The sequence below is a fragment of the Aythya marila genome (assembly GCF_965140915.1).
Source record: "Aythya marila genome assembly, chromosome: 2".
NCBI classification, from domain to species: Eukaryota; Metazoa; Chordata; class Aves; order Anseriformes; family Anatidae; genus Aythya; species Aythya marila.
The window spans coordinates 103,972,044-103,988,005 of NC_139043.1; the positions used below are offsets into that span (position 1 = coordinate 103,972,044).

The window sequence follows — 15,962 nt, forward strand, 5'->3', positions numbered from 1 at the left end:
AGGGCTATCAGCCTGACTTGCCACCTTATCTTCACCAGACTTTCTTCATGGCTCTTGAACCTTGCCAGTTCCTTGCCCAACCCATTGGCAATGTGCCCCAGCTATCAGCTATGGGACAATGCCAGCTCCAGGGATCTGGGTTATGTCAGAAAGGTCTGGCTGGGACAGGAGGCACCCAAGCAAGAGCAACATGAAGAGAAAGACAAACTGGCTCCTCTCAGAGTTTGCACATACTTTGCCTCTCATCATCTACTCTTTTATTTCCCCTTTCCCCTCTGCTGTACCTTCATCCCTCCACATACCAGCCACATAAAAATCCTAGGCAAGTGAGGCATGTACTTTCCATTAAGTTGAGTAACTCAAATCATAATAATATAACATTAAAGGCTGCTTTTTGAAATTAAGGCCTCAAGGGTTATAATTTTTCTCAAAGGTATTTCACTTTTCAGGCAAGGTAAGAAAGTCAGCAGTAAGAATGCAGGCTGAAAATACAAGTCATTAAATATTAACATTAAGTGTTAAAAATAAGCATGGGTTACTTCAAGTTACAGGAAGCCTTTTCTTTTTTTCTGACCTAGTTGTCTCAGCCACTCTTAGACTACTGAAAATTTTCCTTCCTAATGTGAAACAAATGCTGATGCATATCATCCTGGAGCTCACCAAGCAGAACCAACAACTTAGCACTCTCCTGGGCAGGTGCAAAACTTGTAGACTCCTAGCTTCACCACTCACCCCAATTTCAGTGCTTATTTCCAGCTGAGAACTTAAGGGACCTCCAGAAGACCTCCTCCAAAAACCTGGGTGCTTTTTTTAGCACAGTCTGACTAGTCAGTGGTGTACTGGGACGTGAGTGCTGCTGACATCCACCCCTTCAGGAAGGATGTGCACTGGGTCTGTGATACTCTCAGAGCTGTTAGACCTGCAATCACACAAGTGAAGTGGTTTCTCACTCCAGTTTTGTTTAGCTAATAGATGTATTAACAAGCTAGTGTTTGGGGATCATAAATGAATTAAGTGGAGCCGGCATTTGTAGGAGAAAGTCTGTAATTTGTGTAGAGCAAAGACAGGGTTCTGTGAGGGTGGTGAGTGTGGTGAAGGTCCTGCACACATGAGGTTTTTCAGAGCCAAGCTGTCCACGACAGTGAGAAGGACAATTCAAGCACAAAAGATACTGAGGAGCAAGGCCCTGGCAGAGCCTTGAGGGCGCAGGAAGTGTGTCACCATCTTCCAGAAGACACTGCCAATGCTTAAATCCATGACAGCATCAGAATTAACCTACACTAAGGCTTTCTGATTCTGTGACAAAGTATAATAATAATCCTTTCTTGCAGTTCACAAATACAAGCCCTGCAGCACTGAAACTCCTTTTTACCTGCTAGTCAGTACATACAGTGCTTGTTTGAAGATTTAGCACATTATAACATAGAGTGAGCAGGCAAAATACCTAATAGTACTTGAAATGAGAAATACTTAGCAGACACACTCACTCTTGCAGTGTTGAAGTACCACTTTTTTATTTGTGGGAAAGCAAGAAACCTATTCCATCTTCACAGGTCCATTTGGATATCATGCACTATTCAATATCAAGAGGGGTGAGACATATTCTGTTCCTATGGCTCATTTCTTTAAGCAACATTAGCAGGAACTGCTGCATTAGACCATCTAGCAAAGTTTATAAAAAATGAATTATATGAAATTCTGCTTCCCATTTCTGCTGCTTTAGTTGCAATTAATGTTGAAGCAATAATTATTTCAAGGAGGACATAATTTATTTGAATGTTCTTGGTCATTTTAAGAGATATATATGGACAGTTAGTATAGGACACAGGTTGTACTAAGTTATTATGGTGATTTACATTTATTTGACTCAGTTTACGTCAATCTACAAATGAAATACAGTTAAATGATGTAGTCAAGGGCATTTCTTCCATGGCCTTCTTCAGCCTCTATGAGAGAACAGTTTGCCAAGAGGATGATTGTGATGGTGCTGGGTGGCTGGTAAGGTATGTCCTTGAAAAAAACAATTGTCTGACCTCCCACAGTATTAGCAATGTTAGGTCCTTTCCAAATACCAAACTGATCAACTTTTTGTTACCTTGGTAGCATGTCACAGAAAGTCAGCTAGAGAGTAGAGTTGTCAGCTAGTACAATTAAAAAGGAAAGCAAAAGAGTATATAAATGTAAAGTGGAATATGAAGTGGCATAAAGACCACAGTTTTTTGTTCTCTACTATTTTTTATTCACACTGAAATTCTATATGAAGTTACACCTTGAATTAGTGAGCCTGGTTGCAAGGCAGCCTGTGCATCTTCCAGCACCTACACGTCTTATCTTATTATAGGGCAGAGATTTACTGTTGTCTGCTGTGTATCTATTAGACCATATAGATAATAAGTAAACAGATTGTACATGGTCCCAAGAGTGTGGAGAATGCAAGGCAAAGAACTGAAATGCAAAGACACACACCAACCCAAGAGCCTGCAGTGGGTCCAGCAAAGTAATGGGATCATTGGGATGTATTTGTCTGAGAGCACTCGTGTGGATTGGGCTCCCAAGCCAGGGGCCTGGACAGGTACTGAGCATAAAACAGAAACCTTCAAGACCTTTTTCACTGAATTTGCATTTTACACATAATTCTCACTCCATTTTCTTTCTAATTCCATGCAACAAGACGCTGTTGTCTGCACATTTTCCACTTAAAAAATACAAGGGGCACCAGAAGAACTCATAGAAGCCTTAATGCTGTCACCTTTGTATGTTTATTTTAAGTGGTAGGACTGCTGGTATATTGATGCACAAAACAAAAAGCTAGGAGATATGGTAGTGCTCTGACACACAGAAGCAGGGCAATGGAGATGTCAGGGAAAAGTCATATTGGTTTGCTTTTAGGTATTTAAGAACAAGTTCAGTGACAGGAAGGAACTTTTGAATTGCTTTTTCATCATCTCTAAGGGAAACATTAAATACATGTACTAGTTTCTTAAATTATTTAGAGGAAATAAAATCACCTCTTCTTGCTAAAAGCTTGACAGTAGAATACAATAGATGTGCTCAGGCAAGAGGAGCATGTAAATTCTGCAAACCATCAAATACTGATAGATGTTTCTGGGCAAACAGCCACAAGAGGAAATAGGATTTCTCACTGATAGCAACTGCCAACAAGAGAACAGTAATCACATGGCTCCTGATTAAATATAAATATAACGGATGAAATCCATTGTAATTGCTGTGTAGCTAGCAGTATTTTTACAAGCGTGATTCTAGGTGATTTTGAACACACTAGCAGAAGAAAATGAATTCAATTGGAAAATCCACAGTTTCCATTCCCAGGGCATGATATACAAATAGTATGGTACCTGCTTCTGCTGCTGTAGTAATTCTGCAGTCTGCAGCTGTGGTCTCTGATCACTGTTCTCCGCAGTGGGACGCTGGGAGAAATCTGTCAGTGCGAACACAACATCCTCTTCCTCCTCCTCTCGCTCTGCATCATCCGCCTTCTGCTCAGACTGAATGCCAAATTCTGGGAGGGCCTCGAGATGCTCAATCTGAAATGTAAGAGATGGGACACATCAACACTTTTTGCCACCTACCTAGGTGCACAGAAATCTACTGATGGGCTAAGGGAAGGGATTATTTTCTCCTGGGGCTCTAAGGTGGGATATATTGACTTCTGTAGGGTACAGGGAATGGTCTGTGGGTGATATCATATGACACGTTGCATATGAGAACATGCAATGCAGGCCTGCAAGATAGGAGATCTAAGCAGCTGAGAGGATGGGTGTAGTGCAGAGCAACATGATGGATATAATCCACCATGCATCAGTGAGACTAGACAGGACACTGGTGGTATTGCATAATGAAAACATGGAGATCAGGGAGTATCCCTATCTAGCACTTTATTCTCTCTACTGCATTAGCAAAGAGCTTGACACCACTAATGACTGGAGATGGACTGATTGTAAATTAAGTAGTCAAAAAATCAAAACTGAAAAAATGAAACCTGTTTTGATATTAGAAGATGAGCTAGTTTACACAGAAGCAAATTAGTACTGCTGAAGTGAAGCAGAATGAAATTATTTCTAAATAGCTACTCATCTCTTGTTTCTGACTCATTATACCATAGCTGATAAAGGTAAAGATGCTCACCCACCCTTTATCCAGAATACAAAACACTGGAGCTTTCTACTTAAGCATATTCGTACCAGAGCTGAAAGGTTACTCATTCTGTCAAATATAGCAAACACTGAAAGACACTAGGTATACAGATACATGAAATACTGAAAAAAAAAAAAGAAAAGAAAAGAAAAGAAAAGAAAATATAAATAAATTACTTAGGTGCCTTAGCAAAGGGTTTCAGAATTGCAGAATAAATGGTTGCAGGATCAAGGTATGATTTTCAAGAATTTTTGTTAAAGTGTCAGAATGGACAAGCATATTTTTCTATTTCTGTTTTCTTTAGGTAAGATTTTTGAATCAAATGGTAATTCTGGATATGCAGCTTGACAAAATTTAGCAGCACCTTTTTTTTTTTTTTTTTACAGTGCCTGTTCTGGCAATTGTATCCTTTCTAAAATGTGTCAGCTTAGGGATTCCAGGTTGTTATGTACTCCTGAAATTACTGATCTTAATTTAGTTTCTACTTGGAAAATTACTTAGATGACTACTGGTGTACTGCTGCTGACGGTGATAGACGTGTGTACAAGGAAAAGGAACAAACAAGAATGATTCACTGTAAGTTCCCACAAGAAACTGTACAATTCTCTTGCCAACATGAAAACAGAGCTTCCCTCCATCTGTATTGCTGCAGGCTTCATAAAGAACACACTGTGCACACAATGACAAAAATGACAGCACTCAATCTATCCAAACAGATTTGATTCCACCAGCTCACAAATGTATCTTTCTTCCCCAAAATTATTCAGGAGTCTTATCATAGAGACCTAATTAACTCTTAATTTACTATGTGAGATTTTTTTCAAGGCCAGATGCTTGTACTAGTTAAGGGTTTAGATTTAAAGAGAGGTGATCTGTAACATAAAGGTATCATGCAAAATATCCTTCAGCACAAGTCAACCTTTAAAACAAAAAGTCACGTTTGATCTGAGTCCCCTTAAAATCTGTGAGTAATTATAGAGTTTCTGATGCCACTTTGTACTTAAAATCTAGTTAAAGAAGGGACACCCCACTGCTTGCAATTTCATTGGGTTAATGAGGTGCGCTGGTTACCTCTAATATGTCCTCCCCTTCCTCCTCCATTCGCTTGCCTTGCCGCCAGTGCTTCAGCAGCCACTTCAGTTTGACGTACAGGAGGAAGGTGTCCTGCTTGAAATGCCTGAGTTCTTGGTGCAGTAGGCTCTTCTCCTGGCTCCAGGTCTTCTCTTCCAGTTTGTTCTGCAAAGTCAAGCTCTGCACTTCCAAATCTTTCCTCCGCAGGGTCTGCATATGCTCCTCCTCCAGCTTTAATGGAACAACAGACACCATGTCAGTGTGCTGGGGGGCCTCCAGGATTTGAACTTTGTTGGGTGAGACAAACTGAAATCTCTAAGTTTCATCAATAGTGAGTTGCTATTGAGTTTGGCTCAGCGGATTCCTCAGCAGTCATAACTGGCATGCTAAGGAAATTAGAGGACAGCAGCTGATAAATTTAGCTTAGATAACCATATGCAGGTAATCTGCAGTGAAAGTGGACAGTTTGTTTACTTTAAAGATGCATGAGAGCTCTGTTGCTGCTTAAACATTTTATACCCTTCATATTTTCTTCTCTTGACTGTATCCCAGCACAGGCACCACCCTGAACTGCTGCACACATCACACCTGCTAAATGCATTTGTAGCTATTCCTAGGAGGTGAGACTGCAGCTGCCCTTCCAGACAGTCTGGAATATTCACAGAATCATCCCAGAAAGGCTTGGGTTGGAAGGGACCTTAAAGATCACCTCGTTCCAGGCCTCCTGCCATGGGCAGGGATGCCACCCACTAGACCAGGTTGCCCAAGGCCTTGTCCAACCTGGCCTTGAACACCTCCAGGGATGAGACATCCACAGCTTCTCTGGGCAAACTGTTCAATATTATCTTCACCTCTTCCCTCCCTGGCCACAGACTCTTCCCTTCCTCTGTGACTACATCTCCTTCTCCTTCAGGAAGGGCAATGCTTCCCAAGGACCCACACCAGTACCTCAGGTACAACTACTGGTCCTTCACTTTTCACAGTTCATACTCAGAGGTATCTGAGCTTAGAAGAAAAATACTTCTAGATAAGGGAGACATGCAGGAACTGAAGAGACAAAAATAGGCTTCAACTTGGCATTCACAGTGTCTCAGTTTCAGTTCTAGAAGCACCAGAATAAGCTCGTGGTTTGAAGCACACATATAATTGTACCTGTTTTGACACAAGCTCACCTGAAACAATATTTTTAAAAGTGACTTCTCCATCAATATGTCAAAAATCAAACCACGGCATGACCATGGCCCAACAGCACTTATACAAGTTTGTTGTACCGCATCTCATACTCTGCACGGATGAGATGGTATTTCCCCTTCAACCAAGTTGTAGTTCTGATTGATCAAGAAAAGGCAGCCAGAACAAGAATACAGAACCACTTGCCAATGCCAGTTTCTACTACTTTCCATTTTGTGGAACAACAGCATCTCCTTTGACAAGCTTCACAGATGACATCTGCGAAAGCCGCTAATGACCACAACAATTTAAACATAGGAACATTCCTGCAGTAAACAACATTCACTAAGGAATGAAGAATGCTTCAGAGATTCTTCTTCAGGAGCATGGAGCACCTAGCACTCCATACTGCCAATAAATATATGCTTGGTTTTCACAGCAACATTTGATGTTGGTGACACAGGCTACCATCCCACACTAGGTAATTTACTAATGGGTCTCCTGCCCTTTAAATGAGGTGTTCTGGCATAACACAAACTTTTAGCATTTATGCAACCATGCCTTAAGAAGTTCTTCAACATATATCCATAACATTGATATAGATGATCTGGAAGATTTTTAGAATAAAGTTTGCAAATAAATCATTCTTTAAGTAACTATAAAGCTTAGAAATATATTCTTGAACAAAATTAAGCTTATTCACAGTAGTTTCTAACTTAAATGCATCTTAAAAGTACTCTGAAAAAAAATTAGATGTAATGGCCCCCAAAACATACATGCAATTCCTGATAACTGTCATGGGGGCTATACACTGCTACCCTATATCCATCTAATGCCATTAAATATCACAAAAAAAATATATATATATATTAAAAAAGGGTGTTCTTTTACACTCCATTTTAAAGGGAAGAAATGAGTAGATTTTGTGTTGATGCAGATTCTTCCACCAAATGGAGCTATGGTTAAATACAGCAAAGATCTATGAGTCATTTCCACCAGAAATCCTGGAAGATGATAAAAAAGGAATAATATCAACAGGATGGGCATAATCTGGAAAAAATGAAAAATCCAGAAGATGTTTTTACTATTCTATTTCTATTGGCTGTTAGCATGAATTGTTAGCTTTGATTCTGCTTCATTTTTAATTGTTTTTACAAGCTGTTATGATCTAAGTCCCTATGGCCACAAATTCTTGCAGAAGACCCTGGTGGAGGTAGTTTCACAGAGTTTCGTGCTTTTTTCAATGGACAGCTATTGCAAAAGAAACGAAATCGGAGGAGGGCATAGCTTCCAAAAAGCATTCATGGCCAAGGCAACTAGGAAGGAAATCAATTTACTGGTTGCCTTCAAAAGCTTCCTTGAGAAAGCTCCTACCGAGATCAACTGAAAATTAAAGCTACTTATGAAAAATGGAGAGATACTTGGACATAATGAGATTAGCTGGCACAAGGATAAATGCTTTATATACTATGCAGCAATTGTGATTAATTTAGTCTATGAGTAAACTTAAAAAGAAAACTTCAGTTAAGAGCCAGCCTGCAAAAATGTGCAACAGATTTATCTACCTATTTATTTATTTATTTATTTATTTATTTATTTATTTATTTATTTATTCTCTTCTCTAGAAGCTCAAGGTCATGAAACAATTGGTTAATATGCTCCAACTTTCAAAAAAGCAGGGGGAGCTCATGTAACAAAATATGATTTCTTCACCAATTACAAATAAGAGGGTTGGAAACATGATGTACTAAGGAACAAAAGATCCTGGTTTGTGTCTCTGATCCAAGAGTGCAACAACTCCTCCAACATCAGAGAAGAGCTGGATTTTCTTTGGACTAGCAGGGGTCTGAAAAAGGAACAGAGCCAAACCATGCTCCTGGAGATCAAATGTACTCTTCCCTCGCTCATGGAGAACTGATGGGGCTGATATAACTCCCTTGGCAGTGTTTCACATCCCTGCCTCAGCTTCCCCTTGCACTCATCTCTTGAGAAGGCTGTCTGGCAGGAAATAACCCATACAGCTTGATTTCCTCTGCCAGTGCCATGGCCTCCTCATAACATGGGCAACATGCAGGGGAGGGCAAAACTTGTTTCCAACAATCAGAGAAACCAGACTCAAAGCTGCAAAATAGGCTTGAGTTTGTGTCTCCCCAGCTTCCAAATTCTCCACATTGACCCAGTGAAAAAAGACCAGCTGTTGGACTGAGGCTCCCATGTTCCTGACAAACGAGGTGCACACCACGAGTTGCACGTGGCAGGGTCACGCGTCTCTCCCAGCAGCCGGGTTTCGTATTTACCTGAATGATCCTTTCTGTAAACTTTTCTTGCTCCTCTCGGTGAAGTCTTGTCTCCTGCTCAAGCTGAGCCTGAAGCTCCTGTATCGATACACTCTGTACAGGTAAAACATGGGAACCCCTCAGCTGATCAGCAGGACAAAGGGGTAGGCAGAGCGGAAAGCGGGTCTCAGTGGTGGAAAAAAGAGGAAAAAGAAAAGAACCGCAGGACAGACATCTGCACAACTCACGGTTATTGATAGTTAAAACCAAAGCACAGTGTGCAAATAAACAGCAGTGCCCTACATGGCTGTGGGAATTGCCTGTGTGGCTTCTGAAGGCTAAAGCCGCGATGCTGGTGTTACTCGTTGTGTTCTTCCCTTCAGGCCCCTGCTCCAGGGTTGCACTGAGGCAGGTGAGGCAGCTCACCCCGAATGGAGTCTGCCAGATCAGCTCCTACTAACAGGATTCCACGTTTGGAGGCAGATTTTTCTATGATAATCAACGTCTTAAAATTTAAACACCTCTGCACAAGATTTATCGAACGTACGTATATGGCACCTTATCATTTATTCATGTGCAATACTTCTGAGGAGACAGCTAATGGGATAATATTTATTAAACCAACTGAGCATAAAAAGTCCCTTTCTTCAGATACAGAACAGCTCTCTGCACAAGTGGACTTCATTCTGCAATTTCCACTCAAAATAATTACTCTATAAAAGTCATGGTGATGAGCTAGGTGAGCCTGAGATCTGACCGTTACGCTTAAGTATCTCCCCTTCCAGGTCCAACACTATTTTTATCTTAATAATTTCAATTTTACATTGAATATAAATTTGGGATCCCATCCACTTTGTTCCTGACAGTTACTTAATTCAAAAATAAAGACCCAAGAAGGCAGAGTCACAGCCCTTGTTATTTATACTGTGCTAATTAATCTTGTGGCACTTACACTCCTGATCAGTGCTTTCTATATCCTTCATTTTCTTTCTCATGTTGGAGCTAGACTTGATATGCCTGCAGCAATGTGGTGCTCAGCCAGGCTCTCTTCACACGCACCAGGAGTGCGACCACAGAAAGCTCTGCGGCACCAATTGCCTGCTTTCCAGAGTAAAGAAGCAGTTAAAGAAGGGGTTCCTTCAGGCTTTGAAGCACAAACCCAAATTCTCCACTGGCTGATGTCCAGCACACTCCAACCTCAGCAGGTGCGAGGACTTAATGCTGGCTCCCAGGGGCTGCACTGGCATCAGCCCCAGCATCCTTCTCCTCTCCCTTCTGGAGAGCAAAACCAGCTCCTGCTCCTGTTGGGGCCATGGTTACTCAAAGCAGTCTTGGTTACTCAAAATACAAAAAACTATTTGCCCCTGGAACAGATGCTCCTGTCCTCCTCTAGGGAAGAAGGAGATAAAGCAGACAGAAGTATCCCAAAAACCACCCTCAGGACCGTACTCCACTGAGCAACAGAAGTCACCTACATCTACTTTCCGGGCCCTCTAAGTTCCTTCTTCACTTGACACCCTTACTGACTTGTGCATGTCTGTGTTGTACCTGAAGAAGTGACACTTCCAGCACTCAGAAAGGCGTGCAGAAGGTTACTGAGAGTGAGCTACCACATTATCTGCCTTACCCATTTTGTTTGAGGCATTAATGGGTCTACAGACATGTTTTATTGCACAAGACCAATTTGGTCTCACATATAACTTGGAAAGAACTGCTTGCGGTGGGATTTGTGAGTTTTGTGCAATTATTTGTAAATCATGTGATACATTCAGGTACGTCATCCAACAAAAGAAAAATTACTTTCATCAGTAATTTCTGCATTCATTTTTTTTTTTTTTTCTTTTCTGATAAAGCTTCTTTAGGAACATGGTAAGTAAGTGCCAATGTACCCAGTTAATTCAGGTGTAATTTTAAAAAGGGGTGTTCCTTCTTTCTATGTATTTAAAATTAGTCAGAATCATGCAAAGTCTTTCTGGCACAGTTACAACATGGCAACTCTTTCCTGTTGCCAATAATCACTTAAAAAATCTTATAATGTGCCTCAAGAAACGGAGACAGCACAATTCTTGCAAAAATTAATATGTTATTAATTTGAAATATATAGGAAATATAACTAATCTATAACTGATCTTAATGTGACTCTTTCTAGAGCCATAGGACTACATATTTGGGCAGCTAGAAATAATGTTCATTTTTGGACTCCTGAAATTGGGAGCTGAATCAGAGCAGCAAAAGCTTTTCCCGGGAAGCCAAGGTTTGAATTTTTCACTGTTCACTTTGCTCTTGTGTTTTCCAATCAACAACAATTTGCTATGAGATCATATGTTGCAAGGTTTGAATTTTTCACTGTTCACTTCACCCTTGTGTTTTCCAATCAACAATTTGCTAAGAGATCATATGTTGCAATTTAGACTACTGTTAATTGGAACTACACAGTTACATAAACACTGAGAACATCTCGTGTCTGCAAAATTAGGACAAGAAAATGATGAACTTGTGTAAATTTTTAAAAACATGCAGCCCATGCAAAGCCAAGTTCCAGGAAGCTGGGGCAGTGGGATTACATGATAACTTCTGGAATTACCAGGAAGAGTTTAAATACATCATAAAGGCAGATATACTATTACATGCACACTTAACAGTGCAAATCCTTTTACAATTGCTTTGCCTGTTCAAGGATGATATATTTTTATAAGCGGCAAACATGCTGAAGATCAGCTAATGCATGAATGCAGAGCTGCACAACTTTTTTCTTCCAGTGCAACCTGAGGGCTCTTCACAGTCTATCATTTCATATAATGCAATTTCTAGTAAGAGCAGTGGGATTAGTATTGCTCAAATCAAGGGAGATAAGGCTGCTTAAGGGCCTAATGGATTGCTGCTATATGTCTGGATCATAAATATAGAATGCATACATATTTGTATATGCAGTTCAGGCACCTGGCATTGCACTGGTGGATGCCTCTTTGCCTATATGTTGAAATCAAGCCCCTACCATCTAATCAGCAGGATGCGGTCTGTGGCACAACTGTGTTTTTGTTTCGTAAAGCAACACTGCTACAAAATCAACATGAAAATTGATATCCTGCTAATTTCCATTCTTTCTCTCCTTTTTTCTCATTAATGGATGCGCTATGGGAGGAACAGAAAACACCCCAAATGTGATAGCTACCACACAACATACCGACACCACAGAAACAAGACACAAACTCACTACAACGAGACACAGAAACACGCTATAACGAGAACTACAGGCTACTGCTACTCCAACACAGTGTCACGGAAACAGGTGCACCTCTTCTGCAGCTCCACAATGACCAAAAGTTTCCAATGAAACCCAAATTATTTCATTTCCAGATCTACAATCACCCTCATCATCTTGGGCAGATGGTGCCAAGTCCTCTTGCCGAGTCATTTTATCTCACCTGTTATCACTCCAGAACAAGCTAATCCACGCCGATGTCTTTACCTCAAGAGGACAGTCAGAGAAAAGTCATGCACAGTTTGGGGGCTTCACCACAGCTCACTCCACCAACATCTTTCTGCCCCTCTCAGCACATTGAAGGCTTTTCAGGTTACTTTTCAGCTCACATAACCCCACATTTTTATGACAACTGGTTTACTATGAGTGCCATGCACCATGAGGTATGGCTGGGTTTTACTTGTTTGTAGTCTCTATTTTACCATACCTATTTCAAACCTCAATTTGCCTGGAAACTGAATTGATTTATATGCAACAATTCTTTTTAGCCTTTTTTTTCAAGAGAGATGGGGCAAAATAAAGCAGGGTAGAAAGATGCTCTCCAGCATTTGTGTGCAATTCCAAGGAAGCCAAAAGAAGAACACTTTATGCTGCCCACCAGATGCAATGTTATAATGCTTTAGACCACACAGTCTAAAAACTACTTTTTTTTTTTTATACTTCACAGCTGACCATTGCTTGCATACAAAAACACAGACTCGATAGGAACTTCCAATGCCTTTTGTGTTATTTTTTACATGCAATACACATCTAACTGAATCCTCAGAGGCTACTTCTGAAGATGTACTCTTCTCCTTTCCCACTTAAAAATATATGACATATATTCCATTCACTAGTGTAAAATAGACAGTTTTGTGGTTATTTGTCTGTGCTTATGAGTCTCTGATTTTATGAAAACACAGGACACTTTGCTCCAGGTCTTTAAAAATCCATCTCATTGTATGGATAGTATACAAAGTCTCATTGAGTTCAGTTAGGACTGGAATATCCAGATTTACATCATAAAGGGTCTTTTATGCCATTATGTGGTCAACCTTTAGGGAATCTTGCTTAGCAAGAAAGAATACAATTCATCAAAGTAAATTATTCTTGCTGCTTCTAATCTTGGTGGGAAGGAATACTGTCAGCACCAGTTTGTCTTTCTTCTTCCCACAACTTTGAGTTCGAGGGATAGTGCACACTAAGAGATACAACTTTCTATGTGGTGCCCTTTTTCTTTCTCTCTCTCCCTCTCTTTCTTTCTGTCTGTCTGTCTAGAATAAAGAAAAGTCACAATGTATAAAACATTCACTGTTTCTTTTCTGGGAAAACAATATCTTAAATCAGGGCAAGAGAAAGGACGTGTGAATTTTCAGTGCATGGCTGGGAGCTGCTGTGAATGCCATCCAGCTGAAAATTTCTCAGTGAAAGTTGCACAGAAGGAGCACAGCCTCCAAAACACGCTAAAAATAGAATATTCAAAATATAGACCAAAATTCTCACATGTCCAAAATGTATCCATACTGAAGACTTGACTCAAAGCACGTGATAAAGTGACTTATCTAAATTGCACATCCCTGTATTTGGTTCATTCACATTTAACCCAGAAATTAATTTACACTAATTGATCTGCTTCGTATTTCTTATGGGCAAAATAAGTAAGAAAAATGGAAAAACAGATTAAGAATGGCCTAGAAGAAATTATTCCTCAATGTGACCTCTTCCTATCTACTAATAGAACTTGCAAAAAAATTGCTTCTGAATATATGCTCTCACCTTTCCTGTCGTATCTGCTTTTATTTTAATTCTCTGGTAATAAATTGTACTTTTTAAATTAAATCAAACCAGTGACTCTTTTTCCATAAAACTGGAGGAACTGAAATTTTGTGTCAGTTTTGTACAGAGAAACAGATCTGTGAGTTTTTAAAAGGCGTGTACAAAACTAATCACAATATTCAAACCTAAAATGCAAAGATGAGTACTTTTGCCTTTGGTGATACATACTTACTTACTCAGGTAAGGGCAGAAATGACACCCTGTCACTGGAAAATAAGGATTTGCTAGGAAATACAGCTCAGTTTTGGAACATGTGATATTAAATCCAAAAAAAAAAAAAAAAAAAAAAAAAGAGTTTTGAAAGAGTTTTTTCTTCTCCAGAATATCTTATTACCTCTGAATAAACATGAGAAGTCTGCAGCCTGCTTTAAGGAAGCTGCATTTTGTTTATGGCTATTCCACTGGTGGAAAGGGTAAAATTCACCAGATGATTTTTTTTTTAATCATATTTTACACAGGTTTCCATTTGTTGCCATAGTAATCCTTTGATTTGTACCAGGCATTTGCTCCATAAAGCATTGCTTTACCTTTTTTAGTTTTGCCATGCCTTTCAGTTATGGAGATTCTTGCCTGTTCACTTGTATTTTCTTTGGATGGTGAGGAATCATTTCCCCCACCCACCACAACCCAGCTCTACTAAAATCATGAATAATGGATCGAACATCCACCCCAATGGGCTCCAGCCTCTTGCAACAGCAGCTGAACAGCTCGTTTCAGCAAGAAAACAAAGCCCTGCTCTTAAGGCAATTTCAAGATATAATTTCCCTTGGACTGTGACTCTAACCCACCTCTTTAATATGCAAATACATTCTAATAATACTGTTGCACTAACAACTGCAGTGCAAAGACCAAACAAAGGCAGATGTTTACAGTTAGGCTACAGGGTAGTTTCTAGCAGAAGTCAGTCTGCATTTATTGTATTTAATCAAACAATTACGCTCCTACAATGCTCATTTTTTAAAAACTGAGAAAATAGCTAACTGGAAGCTGCTCAGCACTGCTTGGGACATTTTCAATTTAAAATTCAGTTTCAAAAAAAAAGGGCTTTAGAAAAATGGGTTTGCTTGTGTATAAAGAAATCATTTGCCTAACTGAAATGAAATGTGTTCTTCTCATGCTGAAAGTCCATACACAGTAAGAAGATCATCAATCAATATGACCCACTGGACAATGTGAATATTTTCACCTCAAAAGTTAAAGCAGATAGCGGCTTACATGCAGCCATCTCTACTGTGGGAACGGAATGGTTTGAGTCTCCATCTGAAATTTCTGTGGTAATAAAGAAAAGCCCTTTGGTATTTGAAAAATATTTTTTCCTGGTCTTTCATCTGGCACAAAAAAAGTTAGTTTTTTGTTAACACAGTCTATGCAATTAAAAAAGAAAAGAATTAAATTGATAACATACAAAATTATTTGGAAGGATCTTCTGCTTCACTCGTTCTTAACTATTACAGATTATATGATTTCCACTGGCTGTCCATCCACTGAAAAGTTTCAATGTAAAGCAGTGTGATATTCTTTGTTGTTTAAGTAAACCTGACTGAAACAAACACCTCAGCTTTAAACATTTTCCTTGTTTGGGACATTTAAACTGCATCTTTGCTCAGTTTTTGAGCACGTCTGGACCTCAGTTAGAAATTCTCTACCTTTGATTATAATTCCTGGCTTCTTTCTTGTCAGGATTTGGTGTAAAAACTATCTAATCTGTGTTTAAACAGTTCTGTCTACAGTTGCATACCATCTCATCTTGGGAAAGGGAAAAAAGAGAGATAGTGCCCATATTATCCAACTCCCTAATCTTAAAAAGGTCTCTCATGTACACAGCAATACAATAATGTGGCTGATTTAACGTAACAGAGAATTAATAAAGATGACAGAATTAAAACAGAAATATTGTAAACATTTGCTTTGGTCATTTTCTGACTTAACCTACCATGATTATTTACCAAACAAATTGGTGAACTGGAAGGTTTCTCCACCTCATCTTCCCATTTTACAGCTGAAGAAGAAAGACTTTACCTTTCAGCGTTTCAGACTTATGGTGTCCTGGATTTATCAGATATCCTTTCTGACATTTATTATCACTTGTAAATGTGAAAAGTTGGAAGAGAAGCTGCTGAACAAATTAATTATTCTAATAGAACCAGAACTCTACACTGTCAGGGTAGTTTAAAACACACATACAAAGTAAAAAAAAAAGGCAAAGAATTACC

The 15,962-nt window shown here is 39.5% G+C and overlaps 1 protein-coding gene across 8 annotated transcripts in view; it reads right to left on the reverse strand.

Moving 5' to 3' along the window:
- The window catches only part of MTCL1 (microtubule crosslinking factor 1), a 104,262-nt gene that overhangs the window by 27,466 nt on the left and 60,834 nt on the right, over positions 1–15,962 (reverse strand). For 6 of the 8 annotated variants that reach the window (XM_082753337.1, XM_082753336.1, XM_082753339.1 and 3 more), the window contains 3 exons: positions 8,694–8,786; positions 5,227–5,457; positions 3,357–3,545 (listed from right to left, as the gene is read on the reverse strand). In XM_082753337.1, the coding sequence (XP_082609463.1) occupies positions 3,357–3,545; positions 5,227–5,457; positions 8,694–8,786 (513 nt within the window). The remainder of the gene's footprint in view (positions 1–3,356; positions 3,546–5,226; positions 5,458–8,693; positions 8,787–15,962) is intronic. The other 2 variants (XM_082753342.1, XM_082753338.1) reach the window with 1 other exon arrangement.